The sequence below is a fragment of the Zalophus californianus genome, chromosome 11 (genome assembly GCF_009762305.2).
Source record: "Zalophus californianus isolate mZalCal1 chromosome 11, mZalCal1.pri.v2, whole genome shotgun sequence".
NCBI classification, from domain to species: Eukaryota; Metazoa; Chordata; class Mammalia; order Carnivora; family Otariidae; genus Zalophus; species Zalophus californianus.
Window position 1 is genome coordinate 17190447 of NC_045605.1, and position 24852 is coordinate 17215298.

Below are 24852 nucleotides of genomic sequence, written 5' to 3' on the forward strand. Positions count from 1 at the left end.
TTCGAATACTTTATATGAAAAAAGAATGTAAAATATCCTCTTAGTTATTTTTTAGTATTGATTGCAGGTTGAAATGATTAAATCCTCGATCTATTGGATTAAATAAAATATATTAATAAAACTATCTCACCTGTTTTATTTTTATTTTTTTAAATATGGCTATTAGAGAATTTAAAATTATATATGTGGCTTGTATTATATATTTAAGTTGGACAGTGCTGGCTAGAATCTTATTTTGAAAGGTAAGGTATAATTATAAAAGGTCAGTGTCCCATGTAAAAATGAAACTTTAGATATTTTTGGTCCTTTTGTTCTATACCACTTTAGTTCATGTAAGTAGTTGTACATGAGCAGAGTTACATCAAACGTGTCCTCTCAAGAGACTAAGACGGGGCCTCAAACCAATGATTTTATTTCTAAAGCTAAATATTCTCACTGTCTTAAAATGCCTTTATTTTGTCTTTTACTTACAGATTGCCATCAGTTTCCAAACTTAATGGCAGTGTTGTTACCGATGGTGAGCGAGAAGATTCTGAGAGATTTTTTATCCGTTACTATGTGGATGTTCCACAGGAAGAAGTGCCATTCAGGTAAAAACCCCTCATCGGTTTAATAACATTTTAGCAAGTATTGAGGCAATTTAAGAACTGTTGTTTTAGAGCAAATCTAATAATTTGTTACTGGACCCTCTTAGAGGACTTTGGTGATAGGTAAAAAAAAAAAAAAAACCAAAAAAAAAAAACCGAAGAAACACAAAGCAAACCCATTTTATCTCATTTTCCACAGTGTATTTCTTCTAGCCTTGCACTTGTATTAAGAATGTTTGGGTAAGTATTCGACTACTTCCACTCCATACTCCATATCATTGATTCCTGTTTGAGCCTCTTCTCCAGGGACACATCTCCACCTACCCCCAAAACTGGTGTCTTCTTTCACATTGATCTGCTTTCAGGATATACTAAGTTCTGCAGTTTGGAAGATTTGGCAAATAGGCATTAGGTTTAGAGAATAGAGGACTAGAAAACAGACTCTTTGGGGAAATACTAAAGGAATTAGGATGGTTGAGTATGAAGAGAAATGCTGAGGGCTGAATTTGTAATTGCCTTCAGTATATGAAGAGGTAATATACATGGTTTGAGGAGGAACTGCCTTTTTTTATATTCATTTATTTTTTTTATTTGAGTGTGGTTGGCACACAATGTCACGGTCGTTTCATGTGTACAACATGGTGATTCCATAAGTTTCTGTGTTGTGCTGTGCTCACCACAAGTACAGCTTCCATCTGTCACCACACACCACTCTTACAGTACCGTTCATTATATTCCCTGTGCCGTGCCTTCTAGTCATGCCATCGCTGGAAGCCTGTATCTCCCACTCCCCTTCACCCATTTTGCCCATCTCCCAGCCCCCTTCTCCCTGGCAAGTGCCAGTTCTCTGTATTTGTAGGTCTGATTCTGCTTTTTGCTTGTTTGTTTTGGTTTTTAAATTCCACATATAAGTGAAATTGTATGGCATTTGTCTTTATCTTATTTATTTCACTGAGTATAATATCCTCTGGGTCCATCCATGTTGTTGCAAATGGCAAAATCTCATCCCCCCTTCTTTTTGGCTGAATAATATCCCATTGTGTGTGTACGTGTGTGTATTTGTGTGTGTGTCTGTGTGTGCCACATCTTCTTTATCCGTTCATCTATTGATGGCCACTTGAGTTGCTTCCATATCTTGGCTATTGTAAATAATGCTGCAGTAAACATAGGGGTGCATACATCTTTTCAAATGAATGTTTGTGTATTCTTTGGGTAAATACCCAAAAGTGGAATAGCTGGATTATATGGTAGTTCTATTCTTCATTTTTTGAGGAACCTCCACACGGTTTTCCACAGTGACTGCACCAATTTACATTCCCACCAACAGTGCATGACGGCTGGGAAGGAGCTACATTTAATACTCCATAAATGTAAAGGAAATGTAGCAGGTATGATATAGGTAAAACACACGGAAAAAAAAATACCCCCCAAAACTGGTTTCTAGGTTTTGGTAACTAGAACCACTTACCAAAAATGTTATATGCTTTCCTTAATAACTTTAACAAATAATATGAAATCACATTAGACAAATAGGATGCAAATTAGGAGTGTGTGTGAGTCAAATCAGTTGGTCCTTCTGGTTACAAATCTCTGCAATTCTAATTCATTCTTACTAAAGATACCTAATTTTCCCCAGACTTTTCCATTATTTACAAGCTTTGAGGGGGGTTAACCCTCTGTAAGGCTTAATCAGTACTCTATAAAAAGATTTTGTGATTTGGTTAGTAGTATTTAAAGCCTAAACTCATATGTGGAACATAAGCAATAGCACAGAAGGCCATAGGGGAAGGGAAGGAAATCTGAAGGGGGAGAAATCAGAGAGGGAGATGAACCAGGAAAGACTATGGACCCCAGGAAACAAACGGAGGGTTTCAGAGGGGAAGGGGGTGGGAAGATGGGGTAACATTGTGATGGGTACTAAGGAGGGCACGTGTGTGATGAGCACTGGGTATTATACGCAACTAATGAATCATTGAACACCACATCAGAAACTAATGATGTACTATACAGTGGCTAACTGAACATAATAAAAATAAATAAATAATACATTTTGTTCATTAGCAAAAATAAATAAAAAATAAAGCCTAAACATTTAAAAAATTAAGAATTTTGAAGATTGCTTTTTAAAGTTAGCTAAGAACAACCAAGTAGGGAGAAATAAATATTACTATGCCTTTAATACAACCTAGAAATACCAGGGTAAGCAGCATGGATTTTGTTTTGTTTTGTTTTGGTAAAAAATAGTCTAATATCTATAGTTTCATTTGATTCCGTCTAACTTATTAGTGGGAGAAGTAAAGATTTGGGCTTTGAGCATAAGTCCATCATTACAGTTTATTTAATTTCATCTGCTACAGGGACTAGTGCATATATACAGGGAGTATGTTGTTTTCTGTCCTGATAGCATAATTATCCTAAAGTGGATAAAGGCCTCTGCACTGGTCTATGTTCTTAAATGCAGGTCACAGAAATCATCTTCAGTCATAGGAGGAATTTATTAGAAGGATGTTGAGAAACTACAAGAATTGTTAGGCAAGCTGAGTAACCAGATGTAGACAGGAACCGGGGGCAGCAAGGACAGCCAAGGTTTCACCTTGTAGTTGGCCCCATGTGTCTCTGCTGACACTGTCCTCCCTAGACACCACAAGGCCAGGCTTTCACCCCGGATGCTTGTAGCTGTACCACGGGCTGTGCTGAAAATGATCGCTCACTGACCTTTGCCTCATTCCCCAAGGGTCAGAAATCTGTGACCAATTGATTGGCTATGTTGAGGGTATATGCTCACATATTGTCTTCAGAGAGATAGGGAGAGGAAGGTAGAATCTTCCCCTGTCTTGGGACATTTCCCCAAATAGGAACAATTCAGCAAAAAGAGCATCTCTTGTAGTCTGCCACTTTGACTATCCAACATCTATGCGTATACCTTTTCCCCATAGTTGTATATATAAAAAAATTATTCTCACCTATCCTAATGTAGTCCTTTTACAAATGAAAACACTTCTTTCTCCATGAAATGAGATAAACTATTTATTCTAATCCTAAAGACTGTGACCAATTAGCTACTGTAAAAGATTCAAGCTATTTTAATTACCACTCTGGCCTTGCTGCCTGTTTATGTAATGATGCCTACTTTACCACTCACTAGTGGTTAAATGTCACTGCTTAGTCTCTTCCATTCTTCTTGAAATTGAAGTGGGCAAACTGATTTCAGTATCTTCCTGGCCTATAAAATATATTTCAAAGATGTGAGTGTTCTACTCAGTAATGTATTTTTCAAGGCCTTGGAAAAAGAAGTGTCTTCTGGGTCCTTTTAGGGTTCATGGGTGGAGAATGGGTAAGAGGTCATGGGTGACAATAATTTCCATGATTCCTGTGTCCTGAAGTGTTTTATTTTCTCCTTCTACATTATCCCCCAAATTCATGGCATCTCAGCTTCCTTTAGCCTAGACCACCATGAGTCCAATTTCTAATCATCCAACTAGATGAAAATTTAGAACCACTCCCAGCTACCGAAGCTAGCTGTTTGAACTCAGAATCTCTGGTAATGTACCGATATCAACAACATCAGCGAAATCTAAAATTGCTTCTCCTTTCTTGATCAGCATGCTCAGAATCTGTTCCTTTACTAATTTCCTATATTTTTGTCCATATAACCAAACTCTTATAATTCTTTTGATGTGTTTGTAGTCAACCCCACAGAGCATGCCGTGATCTGATGGTAGGAGAGCGGAGTGTATATGTGGAAGGATGAGGCAGGTGGGAATTCATTTACTCTTGCAAGCTAATTCCCTCAGTCAGGGGGATTTTACTGCCTCCTTAAGCAAGAGAGGAACACTCTCATTCAAACTGCTCACAAGAGGGCCTACGTGAGGATTAGGGATTCGGGATGTTCCCATCCCTCAGCGTCTTCCTGTATGTAAACCTCCACTCCAATTCATTCTCCCCCCACCCTGCTCTCTTTCCAGCCAGTGCTTCAACTTTCACATAATCGTCCCAATATGGATACAAATTTAACTGATCTGTAATTCAGCAATCTGGAGCATCAAACTGTGCATTGTTTTTATAGCTACCTCAGCTTTATTGTTGTAAGAGAGAAAAGAGCCTTTTCTTAAAAGTACCTGGGTTTCAGTCTGTGCTTTGAGCCTAGTTCATAGGTATTCAACCTTAATATTCTCTTGATTTAGGCTGTCTTGTGCCTTTAGAATAGCAGATGCTTTACTTCATAGTCTTGCCTTCTTCCTGCCCTTCACATTGGTTTATTCATGGCTCACCTGGAGCTTTCCATGGGACCACAAGTGGTCAACAGTTTTTTCACTGCTCCTTGTTAAGACCTTTGCAGAATCTCTTCCATGAACACTAATACGACACTCACTGGGCCCTACTAGGCCAGAAACCAATTTCAAATTGCCTGTAATTATCTGAGGGGCTCTGGCTGATGATCTCCCTGCTGCTGATTTCTTAGTTCATACAACAAAAACCAACTCTGACCAACTTAAGTAAGGTAAGAAGTGAGTAAAAGAATAATGAATACTGTGTGGCCCACAGAATTGACAAGAAGATTAGAGAATTGGGCTTGGGCAGGATTGATGGAAAGCCGGGCACAGCCAAGATTTCTGTATCTCACTCTACAGACAGTATGCTTCTGACACTGCTCACCAGCCAGTCATCACACACTGCTAGACTTCATTGCCTCCTGCCCCACCCCACGACATTTATAGCCATGCCTTCGAATTCTTGATTCTTCTATATCTGCTCTGAATAAGCTTGTTAGACCTCGTGTCTTTGTATTTACAGTTGTGGTTAGGTAGGTTTGTTACCTTTCTGTGTTCTGGCTTTCAGGGAAAGAAGAAAGAGAACATTTACTTCTCTTTAGCTTCTCTAGTGGAAAGTAGTTCCTCCTTCTTGTCTATCTTGGGTTTCCCCCAATTCAGAAGGGCATTCAGATGCTGGATAGCCAAAGCTGACATATATCCACTGTAATACCTGTTCCCTAATAGTTTTTTGTCTGTTTGGTTTTGTTTGTTTGTTTTAAATTTATTTTTATTTTAAGATGGATTGATAGAGAGAGAGAGAGCATATGCAAGCAAGAGAGGGGCAGAGGACAAGGGAGAGAGAGAATCTCAAGCAGAAACCACCCCCCCAGCCCTGAGTGCAGAGCCTGTTGGGGGGGCGGGGGACTCGATCTCACAACCCTGAGATCATGACCTGAGACAAAATCAGGAGTTGGACGCTTAACCAACTGAGTCACCAAGGCATCCCTTGTTTTGTTTTCTTTTGTTTTCCTAGTAAGTCCTCTGGTAGAATGATCAATGTACTCAGCAAATATTTTTTGAGCCATTGTGATATGTCAGGAACTGTGTTAGGCACTTAAAAAAGAGCTATAATAGCATTCATGCTGATCTCAAGATAGAATGTTGAATAAACATAGAGGATTTTGTATTAAAATACATTTATTATGAATTAAGAATACTGATATATAAACAGGGTGTTTACTATACCTAATATCTTTTTAATTGTCTTCCGAATTATATGCATAATCTCTCCCTAACATACCAATGAACAGTGATTAGCCAAGTGTGTAGTTAGTACAAGGTGAAAATTTGACTCTGGATAATTCAGTGTTTCATACAGAACCACATTTGAGCTTTGGTTTCCAGGTAGGATGGAGGCATCCATTTGTTTTGGAGGAAACATTCCTTTTCATTTGACCATGGGGTTTTTTTTAAGTCAGTACTTAACTTGATTTTCCTATAAATTCTAACTTCTACAACATCCTTTTCCAGTTGTTAGGTTCCCTGAGCTTTTCCTTCTTCTATTTTCCTGTCTTGTGTCATTAAACATGTAATACCTCTACTCAACTTAGACATAAGAAAAGTTAACCAATATGTCTTTTGAGGGCATGAATAGAAAGCCATTATGATCAGTTGAATGTCCTTTATGGTAGCACAGTTATTTTGTGAGTCAGTTGGATTACTCACACACATCTGTTTCCATGTGATTAGTCGTTTTAGCAACAGGAGACTTTAAAGATGATCTAGAAATTTACATATTCAATTTTTCTACCTCAGAATAAAATACAGGCTCCAGTTACCTGAATCATTTCAATTTTTTATGATGAACAGAATAAAATGTTTAGAGGGCAAAAGGGAGATGTACTTAATTAAGAGTTTTATAATTTCTTACATGTGCTTGATCATCCTTTTTTATTGTTTTCTACTGATGTGTGGAGCTGGAAGTCTAGCTTCTCTATTGTAGATGTTTATGGTAATAATGGGCTAACACGAAAATCTGAGCAATCTCTTATGTGTTTCATGTTTATTTACTTTGTGAAATAACAGAAGGTGAAAGATCTCTGTTCCCGATTCTTGGGCTTTAAACATCATAGTGTTTGCTTTTCTAATCAATGGACTCTTTCTTTTAAAGCCTTCATCTGTGCCTTGTCTTTTCATGGCTTGTGTAGGAGTGGTGTGCTATTTCAAAATAAATTCAGTGTGTGCTGCAGGGGGTTGGAAAGATGTCCTCATTGGGCCGGTCATATTTCAATTATTGGGCCCTTATATTTTACCAGAGGAACTTCTAGGAAATAATTCTGGATTCTAGCTGGGTTTCAAAGGACACTTTAATTTATTTACTGAATACTTACTACAAACCAAGAGGCACTGGGTCAGAAGCTGGAGACAAAAAGACAAAAAAGTAGTGTCTACTCTCAAGAAGCTTGCCACCTGGGCTACTCTTGAGACATATTTCCTTTGCTGGATCCTCTTCATGTTCCCAACCTCTAATAATAAAGTTACTGCAGGATTTGGTCTTCAGACCCCTTCTCTTCTGTCCTCGCCCCTTCGATACTTTTATCCAGTCGTGGGGCTCTGCATGCTTTCTGTATTCCAATACCTGCCGAACTTACACCTCCAGCTCTTATCTGCCCCGAAATTCCAGCCTAGTATTTCCAAATGCCTACCTGACATCTCCACCTGGATGTTTAAACCTAATGTGTTCAAAACCAAACTTCTGATCGCCTCCCTTACCTTTCCCCGGCCCCTCCTCTACTGTCACATCTCCTCTGCAAGCTTTCCATCGCTCCTTTTTTCCAGTTGCTTGGGGAAAAAAACCTCAGAGTCATCCCTGATTTCTTTCTCCCATACCCCACATCTAGTCTTTTGGGTTTTTTTTTTTTCTTTCAGTAGTACTTGCAAAAACACAGAGAGAATCTGACTGTTCCTTACACCATTCACTTTAGTTCAAGCCTTCATCATGTCTCCCTCCTGTTTGGTCTCCCCGAATCTACCCTTGCCCCCTATAGTTTATTCTCCACATAGGAGCCAGTTTGTAAGAACTCAAGTTTACTTACAAAACAAAAAAACCTTCCATGCTGTTCCCGAAACCCATCAAGCACGCTCCCACCTCAGGCCTCTGAACTGTTGTCCCTCTTTGGAATGCACCAGGTTAGCTCTGTGGCTCTCTCCCTTGGGGATACCTCCCTGACCAGCTGATCTCAAATAGCACAGCTCTGTCCCGTACAATTCTCTCTTTTTTTTTTTTTCAAGATTTTATTTATTTATTTGACAGAGACACAGCGAACAAGGGAACACAAGCAGGGGGAGTGGGAGAGGGGGAGGTAGGCTTCCTGCTGAGCAGGGAGCAGGATGCTGGGCTCGATCCCAGGACCCTGGGATCGTGACCCGAGCTGAAGGCAGATGCTTAACCGACTGAGCCACCCAGGCGCCCCCCGCCCCCACGATTCTCTTAACCTGCTTGTATTTTTCTTATTTAGCAATACCTAACTGGCATTTCTTATATACTCTTGGTCTCCCCATGCTGTACTATAAGCTCTGTAAGAGCAGGGACTTCTGTTTTGTACATTGCTTATACCCTCAATGCCTAGAGTGGTGCCTGACAAAATAGCAGCTGTTCAGTAAAATGACTGGATCTTCATATTATGCTCAGGGAACACGAAGCAGGGTTACTTAGCTCTCCTGGAAGAGGTGGTACTTCCTAGAAAATGATTGAGTCAACCTGATGAAGGTGAGGGAAGAATATTCCAGACAGAACGAACTACATGGGAAGTAAAGACACAGTGGTAGGAAATAATTCCTTATGTGTAGTGAAGTGTGGTAGTTTGATAGGACTCCGTGAAAAGTAGTAATCAGGAAAGCAGTAGTGGCAGATAGTGCTGGGCAGGAGGGTGGGAGCCAGGGCAGGCCCTTAGAGACCTTGGTATGCCCTGCCAGGAGACAAGGACTTTTTCTCAAATGCAGTGGGAAATCATTGAAAGGTTTCAAGTGGGGAAATTCCAAGGGCTGATTTTGGTTTATATTTAGAGGGAGAGGCAGAGAGAGCCCTCATTAATAACTGATACTTTGGTAAAGGAAGTGTGCATTGGAGGCTGCTTATGTCTTTTGACAGAGGTACACATGTTAGGACTGAATTTCACTATAGAATTTGAAATAGTCCTTTAAAAACACGCTGTGAAGTTCTACTTGTTTTCTGATATTTATGGCCCTGATTTCTCTAAGGTAGAAGAGTATCATTTTTAGAGAGAAAGAAACCTCTGCATTTATGAAAATCTGTACGAATCTATCATTACCTTCCATTTATCAAATGTCTGTCCACACTGCCTATGTTTATCAGTTTCCTTTTTGTTGTATTTGCTTTATCTCTTAATTTCCTCTGAGAGAGTGAATTTAAATTGCTTATTTAGTACTGAACTAATACCATTCTTCTGTTAAGTTTTAAAGAAAGACAAAAAGAAAAACCATGTAACTTTTCTCTTAGAAATCAACATACCATATATCTTTTGGGATTGAACTGTTTCTTTGTTTTAAGTTTTTATTTTAATCACCTGGTGCTCATCACTAGGCATATACTCCTTAATCCCCATCACCTATTTCACCCATCCCGCCACGCACCTCCCCTCTGGTAACCATCAGATTGTTCTCTATAATTAAGAGTCTGTTTTGGGACCCCTGGGTGGCTCAGTTGGTTACACGTCTCCCTTTGGCTCAGGTCATGATCCCAGGGTTCTGGGATCAAGCCCTGTGTCTGGCTCCCTGTTCAGCGTGAGTTTGCTTCTGCCCCTGCCCCCTGCTCATGCTGGAGCTCTCTCTGTCTCTCTCTCTGTGTAAATAAATAAAATATTTTTTTTTAAAAAAGAGGCTGTTTCTTGGTTTGTCTCTCTTTTTTCCCTTTGCTGCTTTGTTTTGTTTCTTAACTTCCACATGAGTGAAATCATGTATTTGTCTTTCTCTGACTGACTTATTTCACTTAGCATGATACTCTCTAGCTCCATCCATATTATTGCAAATGGAAAGATTTCATTCTTTTTTTACGGCTGAATAATATTCTGGTATATATAAATATGTCACCTCTTCTTTATCCATTCATCTGTCGACAGACACTTGGGCTGCTTTCATATCTTGACTATTGTAAATGATGCTGCTATAAACATAGGGGTGCATGTATCCCTTTGAATTAGTATTTTTGTATTCTTTGGGTAGTACCTAGTCGTATGATTGCTGGATCTTAGGGTAGTTCTATTTTTAACTTTTTGAGGAACGTCCGTACATTTTCCAGGGTAGCTGCACCAGTTTGCTTTCCCACCAATAGTGCATGAGTGTTCCTTTTTCTCCACATCCTCGTCAACACCTATTGTTTCTTGTGTTTTTTATTTTAGCCATTCTGACAGGTGTGAGGTGATATCTCATGGTAGTTTTGATTTGCATTTCCCTGAGGATGAGTGATGATGAGCATCATTTCATGTGTCTGTTGGCCATCTGGATGTCTTCTTTGGAGAAATGTCTGCTGCTCATTTTTAATTGGATTATTTGCTTTTTGGGTGTTGCATTTTATAAGTTCTTTACATATTTTGGGTACTAACTTTTTATCAGATATGTCATTTGCAAGTCTCCCATTCTCTGGGTTGCCTTTTAGTTTTGTTGATTGTTTCCTTCACTGTGCAGAAGCTTTTTTATTTTGATGTAGTTCCAATAGTTTATTTTAGCTTTTGTTTCCCTTGCCTCAGGGGACCAATCCACGGCCAGTGTCAGAGACATTACTGCCTGTGCTCTCTTCTAGGGGTTTTGTGGTTTCATATCTCACATTTACATCTTTAATCTATTTTGAATTTATTTTTGTGTGTGATACAAGAAAGTGGTCCAGTTTCATTCTTTTGCATGTAGCTGTCCAGTTTTCCCAACATCATTTGTGGAAGATGTTTCTTTTTGGTTTTCTGTTTTGTTATATTTTGTTTTAAAGATTTTATTTATTTATTTATTTGAGAGAGAGCACAAGCAGGAGGAGCTGCAGGCAGAGGGAGAGGGCAAAGCAGTCTCCCCACTAAGCAGAGAGCCCAACTCAGGGCTCGATCCCAGGACCCCAGGATCATGACCTGAGCCAAAAGCAGATGCTTAACCAACTGAACCACCCAGGCTCCCTTGTTTCTTTTTGTTTTTGATGGTAGTGGGAAGGAAGTAAATTCACTGATTTGGGGTGTCTCTCTTTTTTTCAGACTTTAAAATTTTGTTTTTCATAAAGACTTAGAAGAGGTATAGCTCTAGTGAACAATTATGTGCTGGGAAGAAACACTGTTGTCAGAGACAGAGTGGCAAAGCCAGAAATAGGCTTTTTTTTTTTTTTTTAAGATTTTATTTATTTATTCATGAAAGACAGAGAGAGAGAGAGAGAGGTAGAGGGAGAAGCAGGCTCCCAAGGAGCAGGGAGCCCGACGCAGGACTCGATCCCAGGACCCTGGGATCATGACCTGAGCCGAAGGCAGACGCTTAACCATCTGAGCCACCCAGGCGCCCCAGAAATAGGCTTTCTTAAAGGGCTTTGCTTTACTTTTATTCTCCTTTGGTACCTCACTTTCTCTTTGTCCCAAGGAGTCCCTAAACTATGCCCTGGGAAATCCTTATTTATGATGTCAAGGATTAAATTAGACATTCCTCAAATGCTTATTGGATCGTCATTAGTGGTAGACTTTTTAAAATATGGAGAGTATGTTTTTCCTCCTTCAGACTAGTGGTGTTTCTAAATACTGCTGATTCTATCTTCACATTATTGTGAGAGCAGGGCAGAGGCTTGTGTCCAGACACCACCTCAGTGAAGGCTTACTTTGTCTTGGATGCTGGAGAAATCCTAGTGTGCTGTGTCTGTTACCTCATATTCCTTCCAGACAGAGGACCTGCTGTTATGAAGGAACATTCCTACATTGGACATGAGTCTCCTGGGGTTCTCCATATTGCCAGGCTCCATCATCCACTGACAAGGGCCATGACACAGCACTCCTCACATTCAGCTTCCAGTCTCCTGAGAAACAAAAGGGGCTTTCTCCCTTGCGCACTATGGAGAGCACCTGAAATGTTAGCTTTCCCTGTCGCTCACAACCTTTGTCATTCCAATTACCTTCGACTTTATTTTGACTTCTTGCCACTTTCCCAGCCCAGCAGAAGAGAGGCTCCCTTCCTAATCTTGATTGGAGTTATATATGAGAATTTGCATATACTTGCAAAGGAGAGAAAGAATAAGAACCATCCCTCCCACCTCATGGTCTTGGGGGAGATTATCTTTGGTGTCAACTTTGGTTTTGGCCAGGGCAGGGGCCAGTCTTCTCTTTTTTGTTTTTGTTTGCTTTTTAGGATTAAAAAAATACCAAGAATAATAAAAATAAATACTCATGTTCACATTATTCAGAACTGGTGATTACTAATATTTTACTACTTCAAGTTTATTTTTTAATTAAAAGAAATAGTATACAGATAAAATTAAAGTCATTTTTTGCCCCTGTTCTCAATCCTGTTTATGCTAAGAAGTAACCCCTGGCAAGAATTTGATGTGTATACTTGGTGTCCACTTACTATATTTTATATATCCATTGAATTATAAAGTGGGATTTTATAATTCTTTGTCAATATGCATTACAGTTTCTTCTCTCAATCTGTAGCTGATTCCCAGTCTGATTTTCTACTTCGTGTTTTGTTGAAAAGAAGTTTCAAAATTTTAATATTAAATGTATCAATCCTTTATGGTTTATTCTTATTCCACCTTATTTAACAAAATCTTTTCCTTTCCATAGATCACTTAAGATAATCACCTGGATTTTTTTCTAAATGTGTTTTCACATTTGTGTCTTTGATCTGCCTAGAATCTGTCTTTGTGTATGGTGTCAAATAGAGATGTAAACAGATTTTCCCCCCATATGGGTTCTTTTTATTTTATTTTATTATGTTATGTTAGTGACCATACAATACATCATTAGTTTTTGATGTAGTGTTCCACGATTCATTGTTTTCATATAACACCCAGTGCTCCATGCAGGACATGCCCTCCTTAATACCCATCACCAGGCTAACCTATCCCCCACCCCCTCCCCTCTAGAACCCTCAGTTTGATTCTCAGAGTCCATCGTCTCTCACTGTTCATCTCCCCCTCCGATTCCCCCCCTTCATTTTCCCCTTCCTTCTCCTAATGTCCTCCCTGCTTTTCCTTATGTTCCACAAATAAGTGAAACCATGTGATAATTGACTTTCTCTGCTTGACTTATTTCACTTAGCATCATCTCTTCCAGTCCCATCCATGTGGATGTAAAAGTTGGGTATTCATCCTTTCTGATGGCTGAGTAATATTCCATTGTATATATGGACCCACATCTTCTTTATCCATTCATCTGTTGTTGAAGGGCATCTCGGCACTTTTCACGGTTTGGCTACTGTGGACCTTGCTGCTATGAACATTGGGGTGCATATGGCCCTTCCTTTCACTACATCTGTCTGCATCTTTGGGGTAAATACCCAGGAATGCAATTGCTGGGTCATAGGGTAGCTCTATTTTTAATTTTTTGAGGCATCTCCACACTGTTTTCCAAACTGGCTATACCAACTTGCATTCCCACCAACAGTGTAAGAGGGTTCCCCTTTCTCCACAACCTCTCCAACATTTGTTCTTTCTTGCCGTGTCCATTTTTGCCATTCTAACTGGTGTAAGGTGGTATCTCAATGTGGTTTTGATTTGAATTTCCCTGATGGCTGATGATGATGAACATTTTTTCATGTGTCTGTTAGCCATTTGTATGTCTTCTTCGGGGAAGTGTCTGTTCATGTCTTATGCCCATTTTTTGACTTGATTATTTGTTTTTTGGGTGTTGAGTTTGAGAAGTTCGTTATAGATCTTAGATACCAGCCCTTTATCTGTAGTGTCATTTGCAAATATCTTCTCCCATTCTGTGGGTTGCTTCTTTGTTTTGTTGACTGTTTCCTTTGCTGTGCAGAAGCTTTTTATCTTGATGAAGTCCCAAAAGTTCATTTTTGCTTTTGTTTCACTAGCCTTTGGAGATGTATCTTGAAAGAAGTTGCTGTGGCTGATGTCAAAGAGGTTACTGCCTATGTTCTCCTCTAGGATTTTGATGGATTCCTGTCTCACATTGAGGTCTTTCATCCATTTTGAGTTTATCTTTGTATATGGTGTTAGGGAGTGGTCGAGTTTCATTCTTCTGCATGTGGCTGTCCAATTTTCCCAGCACCATTTATTGAAGAGATTGTCTTTTCCATTGCATATTTTTTCCTGCTTTGTCAAAGATTATTTGACCATAGAGTTGAGGGCCCATATCTGGGCTCTATTCTGTTCTATTGGTCTATATGTCTGTTTTTGTGCCAGTACCATGCTGTCTTAGTGATAACTGCTTTGTAATATAGCTTGAAATTGGGCAACGTGATGCCCCCAGCTTTGTTTTTCTTTTTCAACATTTCCTTGGAGATTCGGGGCCTTTTCTGATTCCATGCAAATTTTGGGATTGTTTGTTCCAGCACTTTGAGAAATGTCATTGGAATTTTGATCAGGATGGCATTGAAGGTATAGATTGCTCTGGGTAGCATAGACATTTTAACAATTTTTATTCTTCCAATCCATGAGCATGGAATGTTTTTCCATCTCTTTGTGTCTTCTTCAATTTCTTTCATGAGTGTTCTGTAGTTCCTAGAGTATAGATCCTTTACCTCTTTGGTTGGGTTTATTCCAAGGTATCCTGTGGGTTTTGGTGCTATTTGTAAATGGAATTGTTTCTCTAATTTCTCTTTCTACAGTTGCATTGTTAGTGTATAAGAAAGCAACTAATTTCTGTGCATTGATTTTGTGTCTTGTCACATTACTGAATTGCTGTATGAGTTCTAGTAATTTGGGGGTGGAGTCCCTTGGATTTTCCACATAAAGTATCGTGTCATCTGAGAAAAGAGAGAGTTTGACTTCTTCTTTGCCAATTTGAATACCTTTTATTTCTTTTTGTTGTCTGATTGCTGTTGCTAGGACTTCTAGTACTATGTTGAACAATAGTGGCGAGAGTGGGCATCCTTGACGTGTTCCTGATCTTAAGGGAAAGGCTCTCAGCTTTTCCCCATTGAGGATGATATTCACTGTGGGTTTTTCATAGATGGATTTTATGAACTTGAGGAATGTTCCCTCTATCCCTACACTCTGAAGAGTTTTAATCAGGAAAGGATGCTGTATTTTTTCAAATGCTTTTTCTGCATCAATTGAGAGGACCATATAGTTCCTCTCTCTCCTCTTATTAATGTGTTCTATCACATTGATTTGTGAATGTTGAACCACCCTTGCATCCTGGGGATAAATCCCACTTGGTTGTGGTGGATGATCCTTTTAATGTATTGTTGGATCCTATTAGCTAGGATTTTCTTAAGGATTTTGGAATCCATATTCATCAGGGATATCAGTCTGAAATTCTCCTTTTTGATGGGGTCTTTGCCTGGTTTGGGGATTAAGGTAATGCTGGCCTCATAGAATGAGTCTGGAAGCTTTCCTTCTGTTTCTATTTTTTGAAACAGCTTCAGGAGAATAGGTATTATTTCTTCTTTGAATGTATGGTAGAATTCCACAGGGAATCCATCAGGCCCTGAACTCTTGTTTTTTGGGAGGTTTTTGATCACTGCTTCAATCTTGTTACTGATTATTGGCCTATTCAGGTTGTCCATTTCTCCTGTTTCAGTCTTGGGAGTTTATAGGTTTCCAGGAAGGCCTCCATTTCATCCAGGTTGCTCAGTTTATTGGCATATAGTTGTTGATAATAATTTCTAATAATTGTTTCTATTTCCTTGGTTTTAGTCGTGATCTCTCCCCTTTCATTCATAATTTTATTAATTTGGGTCCTTTCTCTTTTCTTTTGAATAAGTCTGGCCAGTGGTTTATTGATCTTATTAATTCTTTCAAAGAACCAGCTTCTAGTTTTGTTGATCTGATCTACTCTGTTTCTGGTTTCTAATTCATTGATCTCTGCTCCAATCTTAATTATTTCTCTTCTAATGTGTGGCTTAGGCATCGTTTGTTGCTTTTTCTCTAGTTCTTTAAGGTGTAGAGTTAGTTGGTGAATTCGGGATCTTTCTATTTTTTTGAGTGAGGCTTGGATGGCTGTGTATTTCCCCTTAGGACCACCTTTGCAGTATCCCATAGGTTTTGGACTGATGTGTTTTCATTCTCATTGTTTTCCATGAATTAAGTTCTTTGATTTCCTGGTTGACCCGGACATTCTTGAGCAGAGTGGTCTTTAGATTCCAAGTGTTTGAATTTCTTCCAAATTTTTTCTTGTGATTGAGTTCCAGTTTTAAAGCATTATGGTCTGAGAACATGCAGGGAATAATCTCAATCTTTTGGTATCAGTTGAGACCTGATTTATGACCCAGTACGTGGTCTGTTCTGGAGAAAGTTCCATGTGTGCTCGAGAAGAATGAGTATTCTGTTGTTTTAGGGTGGAATGTTCCATATATATCTATGAGGTCTGTCTGGTCCAGTGTATCATTCAAAACTCTTGTTTCTTTGTTGATTTTCTGCTTAGGTGATCTGTCTATTGCTGAGAGTGGAGTATTGAGGTCTCCTACAATTAACGTATTGTTATCAATATGACTCTTTATTGTGGTTAACAGTTGGCTTATGTAGATGACTGCTCCCATGTTGGGGGCATAGATATTTACAATTGTTAGATCTTCTTGTTGGATAGACCCTTTAAGAATGATATAGTGTCCTTCTGTGTCTCTAACTACAGTCTTTAGCTCAAAATCTAATTTGTCTGATATAAGAATTGCTTCCCCAGCTTTCTTTTGAGGTCCACTGGCATGGAAGATGGAGCTCTATCCCTTCACTTTCAGTCTGGATGTATCTTTAGGTTCAAAATGAGTCTCTTGTAGACAGCATATGGATGGGTCCTGTCTTTTTATCTAATCTGCAACCCTGAGCCGTTTTATGGGAGCATTTAGTCCGTTCACGTTGAGAGTGATTATTGAAAGATATGAATTAATTGTCATCATGTTGCCTGTGAAGACCTTGTTTTTATAGATTGTCCCTGTAAATTTCTTTTCTATATCACTCTTGGGGTCTTTCTCCTTTTATAGAACCCCCCTTAATACTTCTTGCACGGTTGGCTTAGTGGTCACATATTCTTTCAGTTTCTGCTGGTCTTGGAAGCTCTGCATCTCTCCATCCATTCTGAATGACAGCCTTGCCAGATAAAGTATTCTTGTCTGCATGTTATTCTCATTTATTACCCTGAATATGTCTTGCCAGGCCTTTCTAGCTTGCCAGGTCTCTATGGATAGGTCTGATGTTATTCTGATGTTCCTCCCTCGGTACATAAGGAATCTCTTCCCCCTAGATTAGGGAAGTTCTCAGCTACGATTTGCTCAAATATATCTTCTAGTCCTCTCTCTCTCTCCACCCCCAATAATTCTGACAGTGGAACGTTTCATGGTGTCACTTATTTCTCTGATTCTATTTTCATGGATTCTGAGTTGTTTTTCCCTGGCCTCCTCTTTTCCCTTTTTGTCTATTAATTGGTCTTCTAGGTCACTAATTTGTTCTTCTGCTTTGCTTACCCTAGCTGTTAGATTATCTAGATTAGATTGGATCTCATTGAAAGCATTTTTAAATTCTGCCAATTCAGCTTTCATTTCTGCCCTTAGAGACTCCATGTTGCCATTAATTGATTTCTCCATTCTAGCTATTGTCTTCACAATTGATAGCCTGAATTCCATCTCCGACATCTTGGTTATATCTGAATCCATTTGTAAATCTGTGGCATAAGTCATAGTCTCTGAGTCTTTCCTATTTTGGGGTTCCTCCTCCTAGTCATTCTGTTGAGGGGTGGTTGAGGGAATGTTTAGAGTCCAAGTTATTGACCACAACCTAAGCAAGATGCACCTGTTTTCTAGGGACCTTAGGGCTGCTGGCCCCTTGTTTTCCCAGCCTGTCTTCTGGGAGAGGGGACTGCCATGCTGTTCCTCAGGCAACCCTGTTTGGGCAGAGTTGCCCTGCCCCCTGTGGTGGGGATGGGCTCAGTGAAAACCGGTTTTGGAGGGCTTTTGTCCTCTGGTGGTGTTCCCTGGCAGCTTTGCATCTCTTCCGAGAGTCAAAGCAGGAGAGACCGTTTCCAACCCTCTGCCTCAGAGCAGAGAGATCGCAGTCTGTTCTTCATTGAGCTCTCCAGGGCACACTATCTCCATTTCTGTCTGTGCTGCTATAAACTGCAGCATCCTGGGTTGTGCGCCCTCAGCAGCGCTCCCAGTCCTCACCTCCAGGTCAGGGCTCGTCTCTGCCCTTCGTGCTTCTAAAACCGCCAGCCGCCCCCAGTTTGCATGCGTGGCCCCACCAATCTGGGTTTCCGTGGTGGGGCTGCCCTAAAGCCCTTTCCCCGTCGCTACCAGTCTGCGAGTCTTTGCCCAGTCCCCAGCACGGGAGGCTATCACTCACCGGCGGTGTAGGATCCGGGCAGCTGGGCTCCCTCACCCTTCCGTTTATCCTGCAATACCTGCCCACAGAATCACAGCTCCCCACTTCATACGTGGAAACCAACCGTGTGCGATATTCTGTTTGTAGAGATCCAGATCTGTCTTCTTACATCTCAGGCTGATTTTGTGGGTGTTCAGAGTGGCCTGGTAGATATCCAGCTCAATTCTGGGGACCGATTAGATTAGGGTCCCCTACTCCTCCACCATCTTTTCTCACTCCCCCATATGGTTTTCCCCCATATGGGTAATTGGTATTCACCACTGATAATTAATACCACCTCTGTCATATGTCTTGTTTTTTATATGCATGTGTGGTTCTTCCTCCACCCTGTTCTGTTCCATTGGTGTATGTGTCCATTCCTATACCATTACAAAATTGCAAAATCACATTGCTAAATTGTAGTGAGTATAAATTCCCAGTAAGTTTCCACACCTAATTGTTTTTCAAGTTACCTTAGAGATCGTAGCCCCTCTTCCCTATGAATTTTAGGAGAACCACAAAAATCCTGTTGTAATTTGGATTCTGATTGCATTGAATTCACTGACTAATTTGGGAGAATTGACAGCTTGATGCTATTTTGTCTTCTTATCTGTGAACATAGGATATCTTCCCATTTAATTCAAAGCATCTTTTATGTCCTTCAGCGGTGTTTCTAATTGTCTCTCAAAGACCTTGCACATATTTGTTAAATTTTGTTTCCAGGCATCTTATGCATTTTGTTGCTATTTTAAATGAAATCATTTTTTCTGTCACTGCTTTCTAATTGCTTCATGTTGGTGTATAAGAATGCTATGTATTTTTGCATGTTGATCACGTATCCATCAGTCTTGCCTGTGTAAAAAGTAATCTTTACTTTCTTTTGGGTTTCTATGTAGACAGTTCTCCAGTATAATATTACAAATGAACAGTAAAAGAGGTCATCTTTATCTTGTTTCTCACTTTAAAGGGACTACTTCCAAAGTTTCAGTTTGAAGTATTTTGATATGAAATGTGACTTTTGCTGTTGCTTTTTCATAGTCTTTCATATCAGGTTAAGGTAGTTACTACCTCTGTTTTTCTAAGAGTTTCTTTTAATATGAATGAGTATTGATTTCTTATAGAATGTTCTTTCTGTATTGAGGTGAACATGTTGTTTTGATAGGTGAATCTGAATTTGAGGGATACACTTTTCAGATGATGAACCATCTTTGCATTCCTTTCAGCACTGCAGAATTTAATTTTATGACGCTATTTGGTATGTTTCCATCTATTCTCGTATTTAGATGAAACCATATTTCATATTGGTTTGTAATTTTCTACTGTTCCTTTCTGGTTTTGTTATTGAAGGTTAATTAGCTCTACAAAATGAAATGGATTGGTAATTTTATATTTTTCTATTAAAATAACTGTTTCATTTAGTTTTAAAATTTTACAGTCATTCATAATATTCTTATGATTTGGGAGTAGCTGTTTAAGTTTTTCAATTATTTTATCCTATTTAATTCTCATTTGGATTAGGTAATACTTCCACATGGAACCCAATTAAAAATTTTTGAAATGGTGTAGACCATAAGCCAAGTCTTATTCCCACTTTTATCCTTAGCAGCTATTCAGATATTTGGTCCCTGGGCAACTACTGACACTGTTTTCTTATTATAGTCACCATTGCTATCCAATGCATAATTATTGTACACAGTCACAAAACAATATACATCTGGCTTTTTTCACTTAACAGATGTTCAGCGACATTCTACAGTGCCCTCATTATATATTTGCCCTCATATCTCTATATCTTCCTATATATCTCCTCTCTCTCTCTTTTTGATTAGTCCTGATAAATGATTATATTTTTAGAACTATCCTTTGTTTAACATCAGGGCTATTGAGGTATAATTGACATAGAGTAAGTTTTACCAATTTTAAGTGTACATTTCTGAGTTTTGACAAAACTACAATTATGTAACTATTAACACAATCAGAATATACAACAATTCTATCACCCAAAAAACTCTTTCCCTGATTCCATCATCTGTCAACCACCGATCTATTTTCGGCCCTCTAGTTTTCTCTTTTCCAGAATGTCATATAAATGGAATCATACAGTATATAACCTTTTCTTTCAATTGAAAATTTTACTGAGATAATTATAGATTTACATGCAGTTGTAAGAAATAGTATAGCCAGATCCTATGTACACTTTACCCACTTTCCCCCAATAGTAAAATTTTGCAGAACTCTAGTACAATATCATAACCAGGATCTTACTCCAATTTCCCCAGTTTTACTTGTACACGTGTGTGTATGTGTATGTGTATGTCTCTGTGTATATATTAGTTCTCTACATCTTATTGCATATGTAGGTTTACATATCCACTACCGTTGTCAAAATAGTGAACAGTTCCATCACCAAGATCTCTCAGATTGCCCTTTATAACCACACTCAGCTCCCTGCCAGCAACCCTACTCCCATCTCTACCCCCTAGCAACCATTGATCTTATCATCATTTATAAAATTTTGCCATCTCAAAAATGTTACATAAATGGAATCATACTGTATATAACCTTTTGGGATTTTTTTTTTCCACTTAGCATAATTCCCCAGAGATTCACCTACATTGTTGCATGTATCAGTAGTTTGTGCCTTTTTATTGCTCAGTAGTATTTTGTATTATGTATGTACCACAGTTTATTTAACCATTTGCTTACTGAAGAACACCTGGATCAATTCTGGTTTGGAGTTATTACAAATGACATAATTATATGAATATTCTTGTATAGGTTTTTTTGTAAGTTCTCATTCCTCTGGGATAAATGTCCAGGAGTACAATTGCTGACCAGTGTGGTAATTGCATACTTAGTTTTATAAGAAACTACTATACGCTTTTCTAAAATGGCTGTACCATTTTACATTTCCACCAGCAATAAATGGGTGATCAAATTTCTCTGCAGCATTCTCTTGCTAGCATTTGGTGTATTTTTATTTTAGCCATTCTAATAGGTTTATAATATCTCATGATTTTAATTTTCATTACCCTGATGGTTAAAGATCTTGAATATCTTTTTATTTGCTTATTTGTATCTGTAAAACCTCCAGTGAAATATCTCTATGGTTTTTGCCTATTTTTTTTATTGGATTGTTTCCTTACTGTTGAGTTTGAGAGTTGTTTATAAATTCTAGATACTAGTTCTTTTTGGATATGTGGTTTGCAAATATTTTCTGTTAGTATGCAGCTTGTCTTTTTAGTCTTTTCACATGAGCTTTTATGGCACAAAAATTTTTAATTCTGATGAGTTCACCAATTTTTCCTTTTATGAATTGTGTTTTTAGTGTCAAGAACTCTTTGCCTAGGCATAGATATTGAAGATTTTCTTGTTTTTTTTTTCCTAAAAGTTCTGTAGTTGTACATTGTACATTTAAATCTATAATCCATTTAGAGTTAATTTTTGTGCAAGATGAAAAGTTGAAGCTGAAGTTCATTTTTTTGACCTTTGGTTGTCCAGTTTTCTAACACTATTTGTTGAAAAGCCTGTCTTGCCTCATTGCATTGCTTTGCAACTTTTAACAAAAATTGGGAGAGTATATTTGTGTGGGTATATATCTGGATTTTTTAATTCTATTCCACCAACTTATATGTCTATTGTTCCACAAGTACCGCACTGTCTTATAGCTATATAATAAGCTTTCATATCCTGTAGAATGATTCTTCCCACTTTATTCTTCAAGAATATTTTAGTTGTTCCAGGACCTTTGCCTTTCTATATAAATTTTAGACTAGTTTTCTCTATCTACAAAAAATTTTGCTGAAATTTTGATAGGAATTTTATCAAACCTGTAGATCAGTTTGGGGAAGATTGACATATTTACTATATTGGATCTTCCAATGCATGAACATGGTATGTCTCTTCATTTAGGCCTTTTTATTTTCTCCCATCGGCATTTTGTAATTTTCAGCTTACAAGTCTTATAAATCTTTCGTTAGATTTACGCCTGAGTATTTCATGTCATTTGCAAATACAAAGATTTTATTTATGCCTTTCCAATCTGTATGACCTTTTTCTTTTCTTTTTTTTTTTGCCTTATCTCAGTGGCTAGAACTACCAGTACTGTGTTGCATACGAGTGGTAAGAGTGGGCATCCTTGCTTTCCTCCCAATCTTAGGGAAAAGCATTCAGCCTTTTACCACTAAGTATAATGTTAGCTATGGATTTTTCTAGATACTCTTTATCAAGTTGAAGTAGTTCCCCTCTATTTCTAACATTCTGAGAGTTTTTATCATAAATGGATATCAGATTTTTTTTCAAATGATTTTTCTGTCAATTAATATGATTTCTCTCTGTTAGCTAATTGATATGGGAGATATATTGATTGATTTTCAAATGTTGAACTGGCATTACATATGTAGAATAAATTCCTCTTTATCATAGTGTATGTTTCTTTTTATATATTGTTGGATTTGGTTTGCTAATACTTTATTGAGGATTTTTGCATTTAAGGTCATGAGAGATATTAGTATGTAGTATTCTTTTCTTTAAAAAAAACAAACTGTATTTTATGTGCTTTTAGTATCAGCGTAGCACTGGCTTCCTAAAGTGAGTTGGTAAGTGTTGCTCCTCTTTTGTTTTTTGGAAAAGATTGTGTATGATTGGTGTTCATTTTTTTGGGGGGGGGGTCATTTAAAAAATTCTTTTACATTTTCATTGTAGTAAAATACATGTAACAAAATTTACCATCTTAACCATTTTTTTAGTTGTGGTAAAATGTACATAACATACTATTTACTATCTTAACCATTTTAAAGTGCACAGTTTGGTAGTGTTAAATACATTTACATTGTTGTACAGCAAATCTCCAGAACATTTTTCATTTTGTAAAACTGAAACTCCATACTCATTAAACATTACCTCCCCATTGTCCACTCCCTCCCACCCCTTGCAGTCACCTGGCAATTATTATTCTGCTTTCTGTCTCTATGAATTTGACTACTCTAGAGACCTTATATAAATGAAATCATACAGTATTTGTTTTTTGTGACTGACTTAATTTCACTTAGCATAATGTTCTCGAGGTTCATCCATGTTGTAGCATGTGACAGAATTTACTTTTTTAAAAAGGTTGAATATTTTATTGTATGTATAGAGCACATTTTGTTTAACCATTCATTCATCAGTAGACATTTGGGTTGCTTCCACTTCATGGCTATTACGAATAATTCTGCTGTGAACATGGGTGTGCAGCTATCTCTTCAAGACCCAGCTTTTCAATTCTTTGGATCCCAGAAATGGGATTGCTGGATCCTATGGTAATTCTCTTTTTAATTTTTGAAGAACCACCATACTGTTTATATCCATAGTGGTTGTATCATTTTACAGTCACGCCAACAGTACACAACAGTTTCAACTTCTCCACTAGCCAAAACTTGTTATTTCGTATATGTGTGTGCGGGCTTTTTTTTTTTTTTTTTTAATGTAATCATCCTAATGGGTGTGAGGTGGTATTTCATTGTTGTTTTGATTTGTATTTCTTTGATTACTAACAATGATGCACCTCTCATATGCTCGTTGGCCATTTGTATGCCATCTTTGGAAAAATGTCTATCCAAGTCCTTTGCTATTTTTAAATCAGTTTTTTAAATTTTTTGTTATAGAGCCGAAGAGATTCTTTATATATTTTGCATATTAACCTCTTATCAGATATATGATTTGCAAATATTTTCTCCCAATATTATGTAGGTTGGCTTTTGCTCTGCTCATCATATTCTTTGATGTGCACAAATTTTTAAGTTTAATGTAGTCCCATTTGCCTATTTTTGCTTTTGTTGCCTGTGCTTTTGGTGTAATATCCAAGAAATCATTGCCAAATCCAATGTCAATGAAATTCCCCCCTATGTTTTCTTCTAGCAGTTTTTTAGTTTTAGGTTGTATATTTAGGTCTTTAGTGCATTTGACTTAATTTTTGTATAGGGTTAAAATAAGGGTCTACTTTCACTTTTTTGCATGCACTGTTTGTTAAAGAAACTGTCCTTTCTCTATGGAGTGGTCTTGGCACTGTTACTGAAGATCATTTGACCATGTACATGTGGTTTTATTTCTGGCCTGTTTATTCTATTGCATTGGTCTATATGTCTGTCCTAATGCCAGTACCAAACTGTTTTGATTACTGTAGCTTTGTAATATGTTTTGAAGTAAGGGAGTGTGAGTTCCTCTGGCTTTATTCTTTTTGAAATTATTTTGGCTATTCAGGGTCCTTTGATATTCAATATGAATTTGAAGATGATTTTTTTCTTTTTCTGCAAAAAAAACTGCTGTTGAAATTTTGACAGGGATTGCATTGAATCTGTATATTACTTTGAGTAGTATAACTTCTTAATAGTATTAAGTATTTTAATCCATGAACACAGAATGTTTTTTCATTTATTTGTCTTTAATTTCTTTCAGCAATGTTTTGTAGTTTTCAGTGGTATTTTCCTTTTTTTTAAAAAAAATGCCATTTTGATTTCCACTATCTTTA

The 24852-nt window shown here is 38.0% G+C and overlaps 1 protein-coding gene across 2 annotated transcripts in view; it reads left to right on the forward strand.

Annotated features, from left to right (window-relative positions):
- LOC113914199 (tubulin-specific chaperone cofactor E-like protein) overlaps positions 1-24852 on the forward strand; it is a 177291-nt gene that overhangs the window by 52712 nt on the left and 99727 nt on the right. For both annotated transcript variants that reach the window (XM_035722684.1, XM_027580938.1), the window contains one exon: positions 474-590. In XM_035722684.1, the coding sequence (XP_035578577.1) occupies positions 474-590 (117 nt within the window). The remainder of the gene's footprint in view (positions 1-473; positions 591-24852) is intronic.